Below are 14,678 nucleotides of genomic sequence, written 5' to 3' on the forward strand. Positions count from 1 at the left end.
GTGGGTGCACTGTAAGGCAGTCTACCCTTTGATGCAGACCTCTGACCTTAGAGTCTGCACTCTCCTACAGCAGAGATGTCCCCAGATTGGGATCTTCTGCAGCACCGAAAAGCTTCACAAACGGTAAGCAAAAACCAAATTTAATAGAAAAATAAACATGAGCAGAAAAGACAGGCTCCTACCATCTCGCTTGTAGAGAAACAACTGGGGGAACTGTAGTACAGCCCAGAGAGATGGGTGGCAGAGCAAAATAATGCTAATGAGGCTCTCTAAAAGAATTCTCGTGGGAATAGAGTACCCAAAGGTTCAGGAATAATATGTCTATTAGAACATGTGGTTATGATCAGCAAAGCAAAGAGATGGGCTAAGGAACAAACAGCAACCTACTTACTGGCTGCTGAAGGTACAGAAAAATACTGAAATCTTCCAGGGACACCACAGCTTATCCAGTGAAGTAATTGGTAGACTTCAGTATTTTCTGTACACCCACCTGTTGGTAGGAAGGGATAACCCATTTCTGAGAATGGTGAGCTGACGCTTAGAAAATTGCAAATTAGCAGTACTGGCACTACCTATTAACATTCCATTGTAAGTGATACATTCCATTGTAAGTGTTACTACTCCAAGAGGCGTACCAGAGGATGCAGAATCATTTGATTAAGTATATGCACAAAAATACTTAAAAAAATGGAAGCAATACTCACCAAACAGCGTCAATTTGAGTATCCTACTGCACTGAATAGCAAAGGAAAGATCTGAGCTATCAAAAATAGTTATAAGATCTCCATCTAAAAACCAATAAAAATGCTATGTTAATATAATAGAACTTATAATGAAGAAAGGACAATTTTATATTTTGTAGCTTTTATTGTAATACATTGACATATCCACTTTTAAAAAGAGCGGACACTGTACAAGCACATATAGTAAGTAGGTAACAATAGATAACAGCGAGAACTGTTTAAGTTTTTTTTATTGAATTTTTTTTCCATTTAACAACAAGTGTCATAAATTTTCATACAATTATCTTAACAATACACTTGATATTTTTATAATATATTTTATATATAACATTTCTTGTCTTATTTTTCTTATGGTTTTATATATCATATAATTGTAATTATTTTTCTTATAAAGTTATACAATATATATATTGTAATGATTTTATCAATTATTATTTAAATATGAACCTTTTCCCCCTCCCTTTATTACGTTATTTTCATGTAAGAATATCATCTATTATAATATTTTATTTATAATGTATGATAAAGAGAATAATTCCCTCCCCTTAACCCCTCCCCCCCTCCTTCTTTATACTATTTTCTTATCATGGGAAAATGAAATTCAAATATTGCAATATTCTGTTAATGGTCCCCAAATCTTCTTGAACTTATTCATATATCCTTTTTGTGTTGCAAATGCATGTTCCATCTTATATATATGGCAAACTGAGTTCCACCAGAAATTATAGTTCAATCTGTCCCAATTTTTCCAATTATGTGTAATTTGCTGTACTGCTATTCCAGTCATTATAAATAAAAGTTTGTTGTTATTTGATGAGATTTGACTATGGGCTCTCATTGTAGTACCAAATAGAATTGTATCATATGTCAAGGCTACTGGATTTTCTAACATCCTATTTATTTGGGGCCAAATTGATTTCCAAAATGTTAATATGAATGGACAATAGAATAAAAGATGATCTAATGTCCCTGCTTCTAGATGACAATGCCAGCATCTATTAGACTTAGAGCTATCAATTCTATGTAAACGTGTAGGGGTCCATAGAGCTCTATGTAATATAAAAAACCAAGTTTGTCTCATAGATGCTGACATTGTACATCTTATCCTCCAAGACCAAAGTCGTGGCCATTGAGATGCATTAATTTGATGCTTAATCTCAATGCTCCAAATATCTCTAAGACCATTTTTTTTTTTTTTATGTATAAATCCAGATATTAATTTATACCACATTGCGGCCTGGTGTCCCATGGAATCTATCTGAAAACATAAGAATTCCATACTATGATAATTATTAAGATTTTTCCATTCAGAGAACAGCGAGAACTGACTACAGCCAATCAGAGTGGCGTGGGACCAGGCAGGAAGCGCAAAAGTTGCGCTCCTGCGTTATGCACCGAGAAAGGCAGCTGTCCAGCAGGAGACCGTGCTGGACCACCACCAGTTAAAAAAAGGTACAAGGGGGGCTGCGGGCCGCTTGCTTCCCAGCACCAGACACACCTACGTGTAGAGAAGGAAAAACCAAGAAAAAAAAAAAATTCTGAACCAAATTTTTCTTCTTGGTTTTTCCTCCTCTATACATAAGTGCGTCTTATGGTCAGGTGCGTCTTATAGACTGAAAAATACAGTAATAATTAAATCGTGTGCAGCCTACTTTCTGTCTTCCGCTCCTCCCTTCCCCTGCACAGTCCAGCATCCTTCCTTTCCCTCTCAGAACCATCCATGACTCAATGCCACTCCTTCCCTACAATGGATACTCAACTCAGCTTACGTTTCAAGCCAATCTTTGGCCCTGCAGCCAGCGGCAGCTCTACTGAAAAGCTACATGCATCCTGCACTAAGCTTTTTCTTCTGACTCAGCCCATCTCCTTCTTCTGAAAACAGGAAGTTACATCTAAAGGGGGCAGCCGAGGTCAGAGAGAAAGGCATGGTGCAGGCCAGAGGTACCCTTTCAGTAGTTCTGGCTGCAGGGGGAAATTAAGAGAATTGGACCATGGTGGGGAGAGATAATGTTAGACTTGGAGGCAGGAGAAAGGAAGATATTGGGGGCCTCCCTGGATTCCTGAGCACTAGTACTGCCCGATTCACAGATTCACTTTGAGTGAATCGATTCGAATCGATTTACCACGACAAAAAAAAATTTGGCCTTCCAATTCGTTAACTGACCCTCCCCCCCCCAAGCTGGAGCGGCAGCGCTGTCTCTTGCTGGCCTGCCGCTCCTGCTTTAGAGGGCGAGTGGGGAGAGTCAGTGAGGAAGTGGCTTACCCGCTGGCCTCCCGCTGATGTGTGGCTTACCTGCTGGCTTCCCAGCATCAATTTACTTACTTTCAGCAGCCTGCATAAGATCGCTGGCTCTAGCGATCTTTGCAAACTGCCATATGTCTTTGGAGCTCTCTTCTCTCTGCCGCGATCCCATACCTTCTCTGACGTCAAATCAAAATTTTTTTTACTGAATCGGGCAGCACTACTGAGCACACTCCAAAGCTGCAGTAACTGTTCAATGGCAAGTGGTGTAGAGTCGCTGAAGTCCCATAAGCCAAAAGAAGTCTGCTGCCTGAGTCACCCCCTTTCCTCCTCACACTGCCTCAGGAGCAGAGGTCAGTGGTATGCCTCCAGCCACAGACATTTGCATTTCCTAAGCATGATCAATTGTGCATGAACTAAGCATGATCAGGGAGTGCCAGCATTGGCAGCTGGAGGTATCCCACTGACTTCCTCGGTCTTAAGGCAACACAAGGAGGAAGGAGGCAGCTTTTCCAATGGATTCCTTTAACTGGCAAGGCTTCAGCATCCCCACCAGCAAAAGGTATGATAGTTAATGTGGGGAGGAGGGAGAGGAAAGTTCTTGTGTCTTCCCCACCTCACCCCGTGTAAAGAACTCCTGCTATGCCCTGCTATTAATCACAAAAAAAAATTTTAATTGAAATACAGCCTGAATTTTTTTTTTTTTTTTTTTTAAGCTAGAAAATTTTTTTTTTTTTTTAAATATGTGGGTGTGCTTCACCTTTCTGCTCCTTTCCAATCTATGAGCCAGCAGATCAAGTCTTTAGAATAACCTCAATGAATATACATGAGAGATTTGCACGCTTACTAATACCACTGAATGCAAATCTCTTATATGTATATTCATTAAGGATATCCCAAAATCATGACCTGTTGACAACCCTAACCCCATAGTATTTCTTCTATACTCACCATGGCATTCTTCCAATTATTTTCATATTTTTTTTAAAAAACCTACCTTCGTCTTTATACTTTATTATGACTTCATCACTGCTCTGAAGCTTCCCTCTGAATACTCTCTGCATCATTAGCACCAGTTCATCATAAGTGATGTCCTCATTGTGAATAGGAATTCTCCGAATATCCTCACCAAGCTGTGCTTTGATTATCAGTTTCCCACTCAAGTCTAGCTGTCCGTTCATGGTAAACGTTGTGTTCTACACAGCTGTCAAACAAAAAAATTAAAAAGGTCACATAAATAAAAAAATCCACACCTGTATTCTAAAAATATAGTGTGTTCTATATTAAATTGTACATTATATAAAGCATACCTATTATCTGAGTATTTAAATGGTGTGCTATTCTGTCATTTAAGCAAGTCAGTGGAGTTGAACTAGTATATTAATTTGAAAATTGGCAACAATAAAAAGGGTTATTTAGCTCAAATCCAGATGGCTTGTGAGCTGACAACCTAACACCTTATGACTCCATGAAAAAAGGCATGAGATAAATAAATGAAATACAGTAGAATGCCGGATTATCCAAACGCTGATTATCTGGATGTCCAATATCCAGATTGTTTCGGGGGTCTCAGGTTATATTTAAGTTCCCCCTGAAGTACCATTCCTATCATCCTCCCTTCCCACTAGTGTTCCTTCTCTGCTTCTGCTACTGCTGCCATAAGCCCAGCCCCATTTTCCCTTGTCAGCATGTCCCCTACAAGAAATGTAAAATTATCCAGACAAGTGGGATAACGTCCATCAACCAGCAGGGGGAGATAGAGAGAACTGAATTGGCCTCAGGTATATCTTGGATGCACCTCCTTCTGGCCAATCAGCATAAGTCTTCTCAAAGCAGATGAAAAGCATATAGAATTAAATCACATAAATCACTCAACCGCATTAAACACACGAGACATAGGACCTAAGGAACTACTTCTGTCACATGCGCTAAAGGAACCATTGATGCCTCATATTCAAGACTGCAATTTTATCCTGAAGGCAAGCCCAGACCGCTCCCTAGAGCAACCAACCCCGCACCAGGGTGGGGCTCTGGATTTATCTGCTGTGACTAAATGAAAGAAAATTATCAGGCAAGGACATAATTTTACATTCCTTGTCATCAGCAGCAGATGAATCCAGACAAGTGGGATGTACAAAAGCAGTCCAAACGTAGGGAGGGAAATAAACAAGTGAACTGAAAACCTGCCCTGCAGCACATGTCTAAGGAGATACAACGCCTAGAGAGTATGTATCCTATGAACATGCAGAGGATAACCCCTCTAGCCTACGTGAGCAGGAGCAATCCTTGTCAAAGAGTACCAAGCTATGGGAAACCCCAGCTAGTGTCCCTCCATGAATAGTATGAGTGCAAAGCAGTCTGCTAATGCTATCAACAGGCTTCAAATAACCTCCCGTGGAATGCAACCAACATGTCTGGCAATTGTCCTTGGCAAACCTCATGAGCCTCATCATAAAACAGACCTATTTCCCTCAGAAGGTTCCAGGGCAGCCCGCCCGTACTTGTGATCAATGAAGATTCCCCAAATGACTGAAGCCCTCTCAAGTACTAAGGCCCAGGACACCAGGACACTGTTGACCCCAGTCCAGAATAACGCCAAAGGAGAGGCAAAGCATCCCCTTGTAACCAGACACTACTCTGTACCCGAGTCACGAAGTGACGAGAACCTGTCTCAGAGACCGAAGGAGAAACAGTAACAGCCTCAGACACTGAGGTAACTTATACAACCGCCAGCCCAGTCCTCCCTATGAATGAACCCAGAAGGAGCGGAAGGAATAACCCGGAGCGATATTGAGAGCTATCAACTAGCCTGCTATCAATCAGCCTAGCTAGAGCTTAACTGCTCTCCAGCTGGGACCAAACAAGGTACACCAGCCAAGGCCAACCCACTGCTCGTGTGGCAGCAACTAGGGTCGGCCGGTTATCGGTGGCAAGGCAGTACTGCAAGAAGCAGCGTCACTAATTCAAGAGTAGAAATACAGACAGCAGCGGCGATGTCAGCTGCAACTACAGTGATCACTGATCCACGGCGGGAGGGAAGGGCCCTGAGCAATCGCCCACAGGGCCTCCTACCGCCCGCTGCTGCCCGACCTGGCTGCAAGCCAGCTGAAGCAACTTCCGCTTCCCTATATGGGAGAAGAGTAAAAACAAAACAAAAAACCCTCCCCAGGAATCTCTGTCTACTGAGGCCTGCACCACAGGCATTGGCCTGTTGCCATGGCCTGCGCCACAGGCATTGGCCTGTTGCCACGGCCTGAGCCACTGGAAAATTCCTCAAGTGAAGCCTGAGCCACAGGAGAATGATCCCAACTGAGGTCCATGTCACAGGCGCGTCTCTCATTTGAGGCCTATGTCCCAGGAATATATCTTGCCCTGAAGCCTGAGCTTTAGGAAACCTTCTTCCCCTAAGGCCACAGACCCAGGAATCTTCCTTCCAGAGGCCTGAGCCACTGGAATATCACTCAACTGAGGCCACAGGAAAATTGCTGAACTGAGGACCAATTCCCAGGAGCATTGTTCATCTGAGGCGTAAACCCCAGGAAAATTTCTTCACTGAGGCCTGAGCCCCAGGAATCGCACTCAAACGTGGTCTAAGCCACAGGAAGATCCCTCCTCCAAGGCTAAAGCCACTGGAAGAAATCAGCTCCGAGGTCTAAGGAACAGTAATAGAATTCATCTACGGCCTCGGCCAAAGGCAGACTTTCCCTCAGAGGCCTAAGCCACAAGAAGGTCTCTCGTCTGCGGCCTCTTCCACAGGCAGACTTTCCTCAGAGGCCAAGGTTACCAGAAGAACCCACCTCTGCGGCCCAAGCCACAGGAATAATTCTCAACTGGCTTCCTCAGACGACGCCTCGCCCGAGGCCGATCCGAGGGTGAGGAGCCCCGGGAGGACCTCGAGGAAGAGGACGACGATATTCTCCTCACTCGGCGCACCTTGTCCCGAGGCCTAACGCTCCTCTCGGGTTGGGTCCCCGAGGTCGAAGTCGAGGGCAAGATCGGGGTCGAGGTCGGGGCCGTCCTGGCACCCGAAGTTGAGGGTACCGAGACCGAGGCCGCCGAGGCCGGGACCGTCGAGACCGGTGCAGTCGAGGCCGAAGCCTGCTGCAACTGTTCGATGGCTCCGGACAGCTCCGAGGTAATCAAGGCTCGGAGCAAGTCTTGGAAAGCCGGGATCCCCATCATGGCCGGTAAATCCGAGGCCGGGGGGTGCTCCCTGGAGGGCGACCTCGGTCTCGAGTATTCCCTCGGGGCACTAGGTTTTGCTACCTTGGTCTGGGCCGAGGACGACCCACCCGCTGTCGAGGAGCCCGAGGATGGCTTCTTCATCGATCCCGGAGCTGAGGGCGGAAGTGGGGACTTACCCGAGGCAGGCTTGGTCGGAGCAGCAGGCTTCGATGAAGTCGAGGGACGCGGCGAGGTCGAGGATCCCGAGGCCAAGGTCAAGGCCGGGACCAAAGCCGAGGCCGACGTCGAGGCCTTCCCCGCCGCGGAGTCGACTGCGAAAAGCTCCGCCATCCTGGCACGGCGTCGGCGGAGCGCTCTGGCCTGGAAGGTCGAGCACCTGTCACACGAAGCTGTCGGATGCTCGGGCCCTAAACAGAGCAAGCACCACCGGTGAGGATCGGTAATAGAAAGCAACCGATCACACCGGGTGCACTTCTTAAAACCCATCAAGGGATGGGACATGAAACCGAAAATGGCCGGAACCAAGCCTGGCTCGCGGCCGCAGCTCACGGGGGCCCCCGGAGCCGAACGGAAGGAAAAAGTCAAAATTTTTTTTTTAAACCGATCGAAAAACGATTGAAAACAATAACCAAAGCACAGCGACCGAGCGATAACACCCAGAAGCGGTGACAGAAGGCAATGCTATCAGAGCTCAAATTCCACAGGGCTTCTGGCTCCGCGGAAAAAACTGAACTGAGGACCACGAGGTGGGGATGCGCCCTCTAGTGGGCAGGAAGGCATGCACATGCGTGGTGCAGTGTAGCAAACTTGAAACTTCAATCAAGTTTGCTTGAAAAGCTGTCCGCGCTGGGGCTCCGTAGATGACGTCACCCACATGTGAGAATATCATGCCTGCTTGTCCTGGGATAATGAACACCTCCATCCAACCTGCTGGAGATAGAGAATGCTGATTGTCCAGAAGGTGCATCCAAGATATACCCGAGGTCAATTCAGTTCTCTCTATCTCCCCCTGCTGGTTGATGGACGTTATCCCACTTGTCTGGATTCATCTGCTGCTGATGACAAGGAAAGAGAGTATTTCCCCTCCTTCCTAAGACACCACCAATCCCCACCTGAGATCCAGGCAGGCACATCAACAATGATGGGCGAGGGGTTCAGCATACCATCCCTAAGGAAAAGATCAAGGTAAGAATCTAATCTCTTTTTCCAGTGCAATAGGGATGGTATGCTGAACCATGGGATGTATCTAAGCTGTCCCAGAAACTCTGGGTGGGAAAGATAAGACTGCCTTCAAAACTGAGGCTCCAAAGGAGGAGTCCTTATGAGCTGCTACATTTACCCTAAAAAACTTGGTGAAAGCATGAAGGGACGACTAAGTCGCCGCCCAGCAAATCTCATCTGAAGGAACTGTCCTGGCTTCAGCCCAGTAAAAGGCAATCCCTCTCATCGAATGTGCTTAAAGTGCAAAGGAAGGCTGCCTATTGCAGGCAATGTAGCAGGACAAAATAGCTGACCTGGTCCATCTTGAAATGGACAGGATCTCTTAGAGGCATGAAAATTGCCTCTGCTGACCCCAGCAGATCAATATCTCCTACAATCCGGGAGGGATTCACCACACTGGCAATGAGGTCATCCAGCCCTTTGCCAAACAGAATCTGCCCCTTGAAGGGTAATCTGCTGAGACTAGATAGACTGCAATCTGGTATTGCAGGCCCGGCCCATGAAGGAGGCAGCTGCTGCAGCTTTGATACTCAAAGCCAGCTCTTCAAGCTGTCTTTTAAGCCACAAAGAAATTCAAACATATGACAAAAAATAGCCAAAAACAACAACAACAAAAAAAAAAAGCAAAGTAGATCAGAACACACTTTCTGAGTTTGCTTTCAGAAGGAAAAGCTGAGGAGGAAGCTGTTATCCACTGCAGAAGGGGAGGAGTTCAAGATCTGCAATTTACGGGAAGTGTGAATCAACAGCTAACGTATGGATTCTTGTGTATATGTTAACAGAAGCAATTTTAAATACTATAAGCAATATTCCACTGGCAACAAATGGAGTTCAATCTGTACAGAGTTATAGAGTCACATTTTGCTGTATTCAGTATGATTATAGCAATCACATTTTAGACCATCTGTAAGAGACTGGCAAAGGAAGATTGTATTGTAACACCCAGACAAATTTATCAAGGACTGCAAAAATAAAAGAAAACCACCTGGTCTTGACATTTTATGAAAAGCCATTTTCATAATTCTGTTGTTATATGGGTGCAATGTTAATACATTTACTAAGCAAAATAAATATAATCAGACCAACAGTTATTCAAAGAAGCTACATTGTTTTAAGTAATGTAATTCTTCAGAGAATATAACCAGCATTAATTTTGCATGAATGAAAACCCATTCCCCAGCAGAGGTGAAAAGCAAAGATAATGGCAGCAGAACACAATGGGTAGTGCAGTGGGCTGAAAAACAGATGACTTGGGTTCAATTTCCATTGCAGCTCCTTGTGACCTAGCAAGTCATCTAATCCAGTGTTTTACAACCTTTTTTGGGCAAAGGCACACTTGTTTCATGAAAAAAATCACGAGGCACACCACCATTAGAAAATGTTAAAAAATTTAACTCTGTGCCTATATTGACTATATATAAAGTAATTCTCTTGAATAGGAATCAAATAAACACAAAGAAAGTATTTTATAATTACTTTATTATGAAATATTAAGTAAACAGAATAGTGAAAAATTATAAAATACTTTATTCAGTGCGAAACCTGGGCCTGTTTGGCTGAACACAAAGCTGATATTCTGGCTGGAATTGAAGAAAGACACACACGTAGCTCTTCGTCAACAGCCGTTCCCTTCACCACCCCGTCACCGTCACCCCTTTCACCGCCCCGTCACCGCCACTGCCATCCCATTCACCGCCCCGTCACCGTCCCCGCTGCATCCATATAAGCCTTAGTACTGTAATATTTAGCTTATTCCTTTCTTATAAATCAAAGTTCCTGCTGCTGAACTAGAGAAAGAGATGTTCAGCTGGCAGGGCTTTGTTTATAAATTTTTATCAACACAACTAATATACTATTTTATCCTAAAGCAAAAAATAAATAAATAAATATAATTTTTTTTTCTACCTTTGTTGTCTGGTTTCTGCTTTCCACATCTTCTCATTCAATTCCTTCCATCCACTGTGTGTCTTCTCTCTACGTCTTCCATTTGCGGTTACTGTGCCTCTCCCTTCACCCCCCACCCCCAATTGGTCTAGCACCCATCTTCTTCCCTCCGCTCCCCCATAGTCTGGCATCTGTCTTCTTCCCACTCTGTCTTCCACATTTCCCTTTGGGGTCTGTTCCTCTCCACCCTCCTTCAATGTCTGTCCTATTCCTTTCCACCACCACCCTTCCCTCCCTCCTTTACCATCTGTTCCTTTCTACTACCCTTCAGCTCCTCTCACGTGGCTTATCTATCTACCTTCCTCCCTCTTATTTTCATGGCACGTTAGAATGTAATTTGTGCAAGCCACTGGAGCCTGCGAGCTCGGTCCCTATCCCATCCCCACAAACCATCTCGCTTCTGTGCTCCTATTTTCTCCATTTCTAATATCTCCCCTATGTATCTGTTATTGCCCCCCCCTGTGTCCATATACCATCCCCATGGCATGTCCCCTTTATGTCTCTGTCCCTATGCCCCATGCACATAATTTCCCCTCTTTCTGTTACCTTCCTGTGTCCAGATTTCCCCTATCTTCCTCTTCCATACCAGTGTCTCTTCTTTTCAACCCCATCTAGCTTTTTTCCCTCTTTCTTCCCCCCCCCCCCTGCTTCTAGCATCTGGCTCACCTGCCTGTCCTTCCCTTTCTTTCCTGCTGTGGGTTTTTCTTTCCGTCTTCATCCCCTTGGCCCAGAATCCTTTTCCCTTTCACTCCCTCCTTCCAATTTGAGCCGGGAACACGAGCGATCGCACGGTCCCCGCAGCCACCACTCGCCTGCCCAATCGATCCTACTGTTTAGCCAGCTCTCTCCCTTCGCCTCACCTTAGTTTGTAGGTTTTGTTTTTCGGCGACATGCACGCTTTCCCAAAGAGCCGCACACGCGCGGCTGCTCAGTGTTCAATCTTCTGCTCTGCTGCAACTTCCTGTTTCCGGTTGCATCAGAGCAGAAGATCGAAACTGAACAGCAGCGGGGACCGGGGGAGTCTCATGGGAGCGCGTGCGGGACCCGGCCTGAGGCCTAATCAGTGTCTGCACCGTACGGCACACCAGGCAACATCTCGCGGCACACTAGTGTGCCGCGGAACAGCGGTTGAAAAACACTGATCTAATCCTTCACTGCTCTAAAGCAAAAGGAAAAAAACCCCCACTGAGTCCACTAGGGACAGAGGAAGTACCTGCATATATGAGATATGTAAAACTGCTTTGATTGTACCATGGAAATGCAGTATATCAAATGCATATATGAAGCAACTATTGAAATCATTTAGAAACTCAGGGGCTGATTTATTAAAAGTTTCCTCTCCATCAGTACAAAATAGTAATCAAATGGACTTAAGACTGTGTAGCATCAACAATGACAAAATAAGAGTGGGACCTGAGTCATTACAGATAATAAATACAACATGATTAACATTACAGGTACATTAGATAAAGAGTGTGAGCCTACCAGAACAGATAAGGGAAAAATGTAAGGTCATAAATACTATACTTATGGTAGGTATATAAAATACTAAAGCTAAATAAATAAATGGGAGCAAACGAAAGAAACAAAAAAGAAACTACAGACAAAAGTACAAGATGCAGGCTGGGTTTATTTAACAAAATATATTGCAGCTGTCACCACCTTTATACAAACTGGGGGACCCGACACGGTCCGTGTTTCGGTTAACACGCCTTCATCAGGGGTCCCTAATTTGTAAAGGTCTCAACATTAAAATAATTGCCGAGAAAGTCTCTCCGTAGAAAAATCTGTTTGTTTCGATTGTGCTTTACTGCACATTTGGATTGTGCTTTTGTTTACACACCACACACATTCATTTAGTTGGCTATTACTTTGGTGAAAAGGTCCAAGAGTCTGCTCTCAATTATATAACCAAAACCTCAAAGTTCCACTAGGTGCATATCTGGAAGGGATGTCTCAGGAGCAAAGAATGGGCATAGCTGGCTAATCAACTAGCATATTAACACTACCGCTGTGCTAACTAGTCGGTACATCCACAAGGGAGTCAAAGCCTCCTAAATAAGGGGTAGCTAGTGCTCCTTGGGGAGGGGGGTGTTGGGTTTAACATTAAATTTATGTTTTTCCAGCTGTGTGCTAAATAGCTCTTTTTAACAGCTACACTAAAAATGGGTTTGGTACTCAAGAAAGACTCACAGAACACAGTAAATCCATTTCTTAATGCAGCTTAACAAAAGGCCTCTAAGAATTTCAAATAGGTCAAGGATATGTTTATACAATTATATGAAGTACTATAATAAGTATAATTACACTAATGTGATTTTCATATATAAGTTATATATCTATTACTATTAAACATTTATATCAACAAAAGCAGCACTAACAAACCAAGATATCTATGTCATGAGCCCTAATGAAATAATGTAAATCCTGGACATGGCCAAGCTCTTCTAAATTGTAAATTGCATTGAATTCCTTCTGGGTCATATTAGTGATCCATAAATATTTATGTAATGTAAATATAATATTTAAATTATGGGTTTGTTAATTTCACACCTAAATACCAATAGAAATTGTAATCTATAAAAATCAACTTTCCTCAAAAGGTATTTTCATAAAAAGAAAAAAAGGCAATGAAGTCTTAAAAGGTTTAACCCTATGATGATGATGGTGCAGCTATAATCAATAAAACCAGTTCAAGAAAGCTGTACTCTTAAACACAAAACAAATATTAAGAGAAAACAGTAGAATTAACTCCCAACTCAACACACCCTGACTTAAGAGTGACGTTTGTCATAGGTGCAGGTAAAAAATAAACCCATTTGGAGACACCAATCCAAGAGAAAACCAGTAGCACAGTATGGGTCATTTGAGCCATTGCTTGGGGCTTTTTATCCCACACAGCATCAGAAAATAAAGAACAGGATGGGGGGGAAGGCAGAGATTATTTGTCACAGCAGTATCTCCTTCTTTCGCTGCCGCCCCTTTTCAACAGGGAGTGCCACTGTCCTTGGCCTATTAAGTACTTTACTTAACAGAAATCTACATATATTCAGTGACAAAATCGATGTGGTTCGTCATGTGGACAAAGGGTTGCGTTTATATAAAGAAATATCAACATTCTTAGGGCTCCTTTTACGAAGGTGCACTAGGAATCAAATGGGCTTCTTAGCATTTAGTACGCCCTAATCGTTAGCACACCTTTGTGAAGTAGTTCTTTCGTGTTTTAAGTTAAGACACACTGACAACAATCCCAGCCACTCCCTGAGCCAGGCAACACACTCCTGTGCCGCAGACCGGCAAAAATGAGAGAAAAAGAGCAGTGCGGTGTGAGGAGCCACGGCCCAGACCTTCAGACTACCTGGCGAAGAGGGAAAGAGGCAGGACGAAAAGCAAGCCATACCCCTCGGAACAGGCCCAGCCTGTGTCTTAGAAATTAACCGGGAACCAACTCCACCTGACATTCAATTTGAAGCACCGCCTCTTTCTCTGACCCAACAGTAGTGGGGCCCCGGACAAATCTTAGTCCGAAGGAGTCTTCGACGACTACGGCCACGTCCCACTGACCCAGGCCCTCGCCATGTTCTCTCCTCAGCCTCAGCCCCACCCCGCCGTCTCACCTCAGCCCCTGCTCTGTCCGTTCCACCGCTTTGCCTCGGTCCCAATCTCAGCCGGCGTCTGTCTCTCGCCACCTCTCGTCCGCGCGCGTTCCAACCAATCGCGCACCGGTGCCGTCATTCACGCTCCCGAAATCCGTACGTGGCAAGCAGGATTGAGCACGGGCAGTACGCCTCACCCCGGAAATGACATGATCTTGTTGCGACGTCCTGTGGGTACAGACGGCCTATAAAATGGCCCCTAGAAGGTTGGGGGAGGGGGGTTCCGGGGGTAGTACATGTTGAGAGTTTTTTGTTCTCTGCTTCCTGGGGTAGAATAGAATAAGCGGATGTTCTTCAGCTAAACTCTGTTATTATCAATGTCATATTGTATTGGGGATTGCTTTGTTGATTTCTCACTACTTCTGAGTTGGCCAGAAAATTTAAAAAAAAAATTATCAGCACTGCTGCTGTGCGGAAGAGTCACACTGTCCCACACTCCTCTGACAGGAAGTCTCTCTTGCAAGAAAGCAGGACAAATCAATGCTTCGGTCTGTGCTTATAGGCCCAAACAGCACTTCTTTGATCTTCTATCCAGCTTGGGAGGCAGTAGAGGGGGCAGCAGCAGGTCAGACAGTCAGGGGGAGGAAGCAGGAAAAGGATCTCATGTACACCAGAGCTGCTCTGCTGCCCCCATGTTCTGCCACCCTAGGTGGCTGCCTAGCCTGCCTAAGGTTTGGGCTAGCTCTC

General features: G+C 44.7%; 1 protein-coding gene across 3 annotated transcripts in view; it reads right to left on the reverse strand.

Annotated features, from left to right (window-relative positions):
• Positions 1 to 14,192, reverse strand: part of TFG (trafficking from ER to golgi regulator) — a 42,493-nt gene extending 28,301 nt beyond the window's left edge. The window contains exons 1-3 of one of the 3 annotated variants that reach the window (XM_033941916.1): positions 13,953 to 14,192; positions 3,983 to 4,189; positions 705 to 788 (exon numbers count right to left, since the gene is read on the reverse strand). In XM_033941916.1, the coding sequence (XP_033797807.1) occupies positions 705 to 788; positions 3,983 to 4,166 (268 nt within the window). In that variant the 5' untranslated portion in view covers positions 4,167 to 4,189; positions 13,953 to 14,192. Of the gene's footprint in view, positions 1 to 704; positions 789 to 3,982; positions 4,190 to 13,533; positions 13,670 to 13,952 lie in introns of those variants that run through there. The other 2 variants (XM_033941913.1, XM_033941914.1) reach the window with 2 other exon arrangements.
• Between the last annotated feature and the right edge of the window lie 486 nt (positions 14,193 to 14,678).

Source organism: Geotrypetes seraphini, chromosome 4 (assembly GCF_902459505.1).
Source record: "Geotrypetes seraphini chromosome 4, aGeoSer1.1, whole genome shotgun sequence".
Classification (NCBI taxonomy): Eukaryota; Metazoa; Chordata; class Amphibia; order Gymnophiona; family Dermophiidae; genus Geotrypetes; species Geotrypetes seraphini.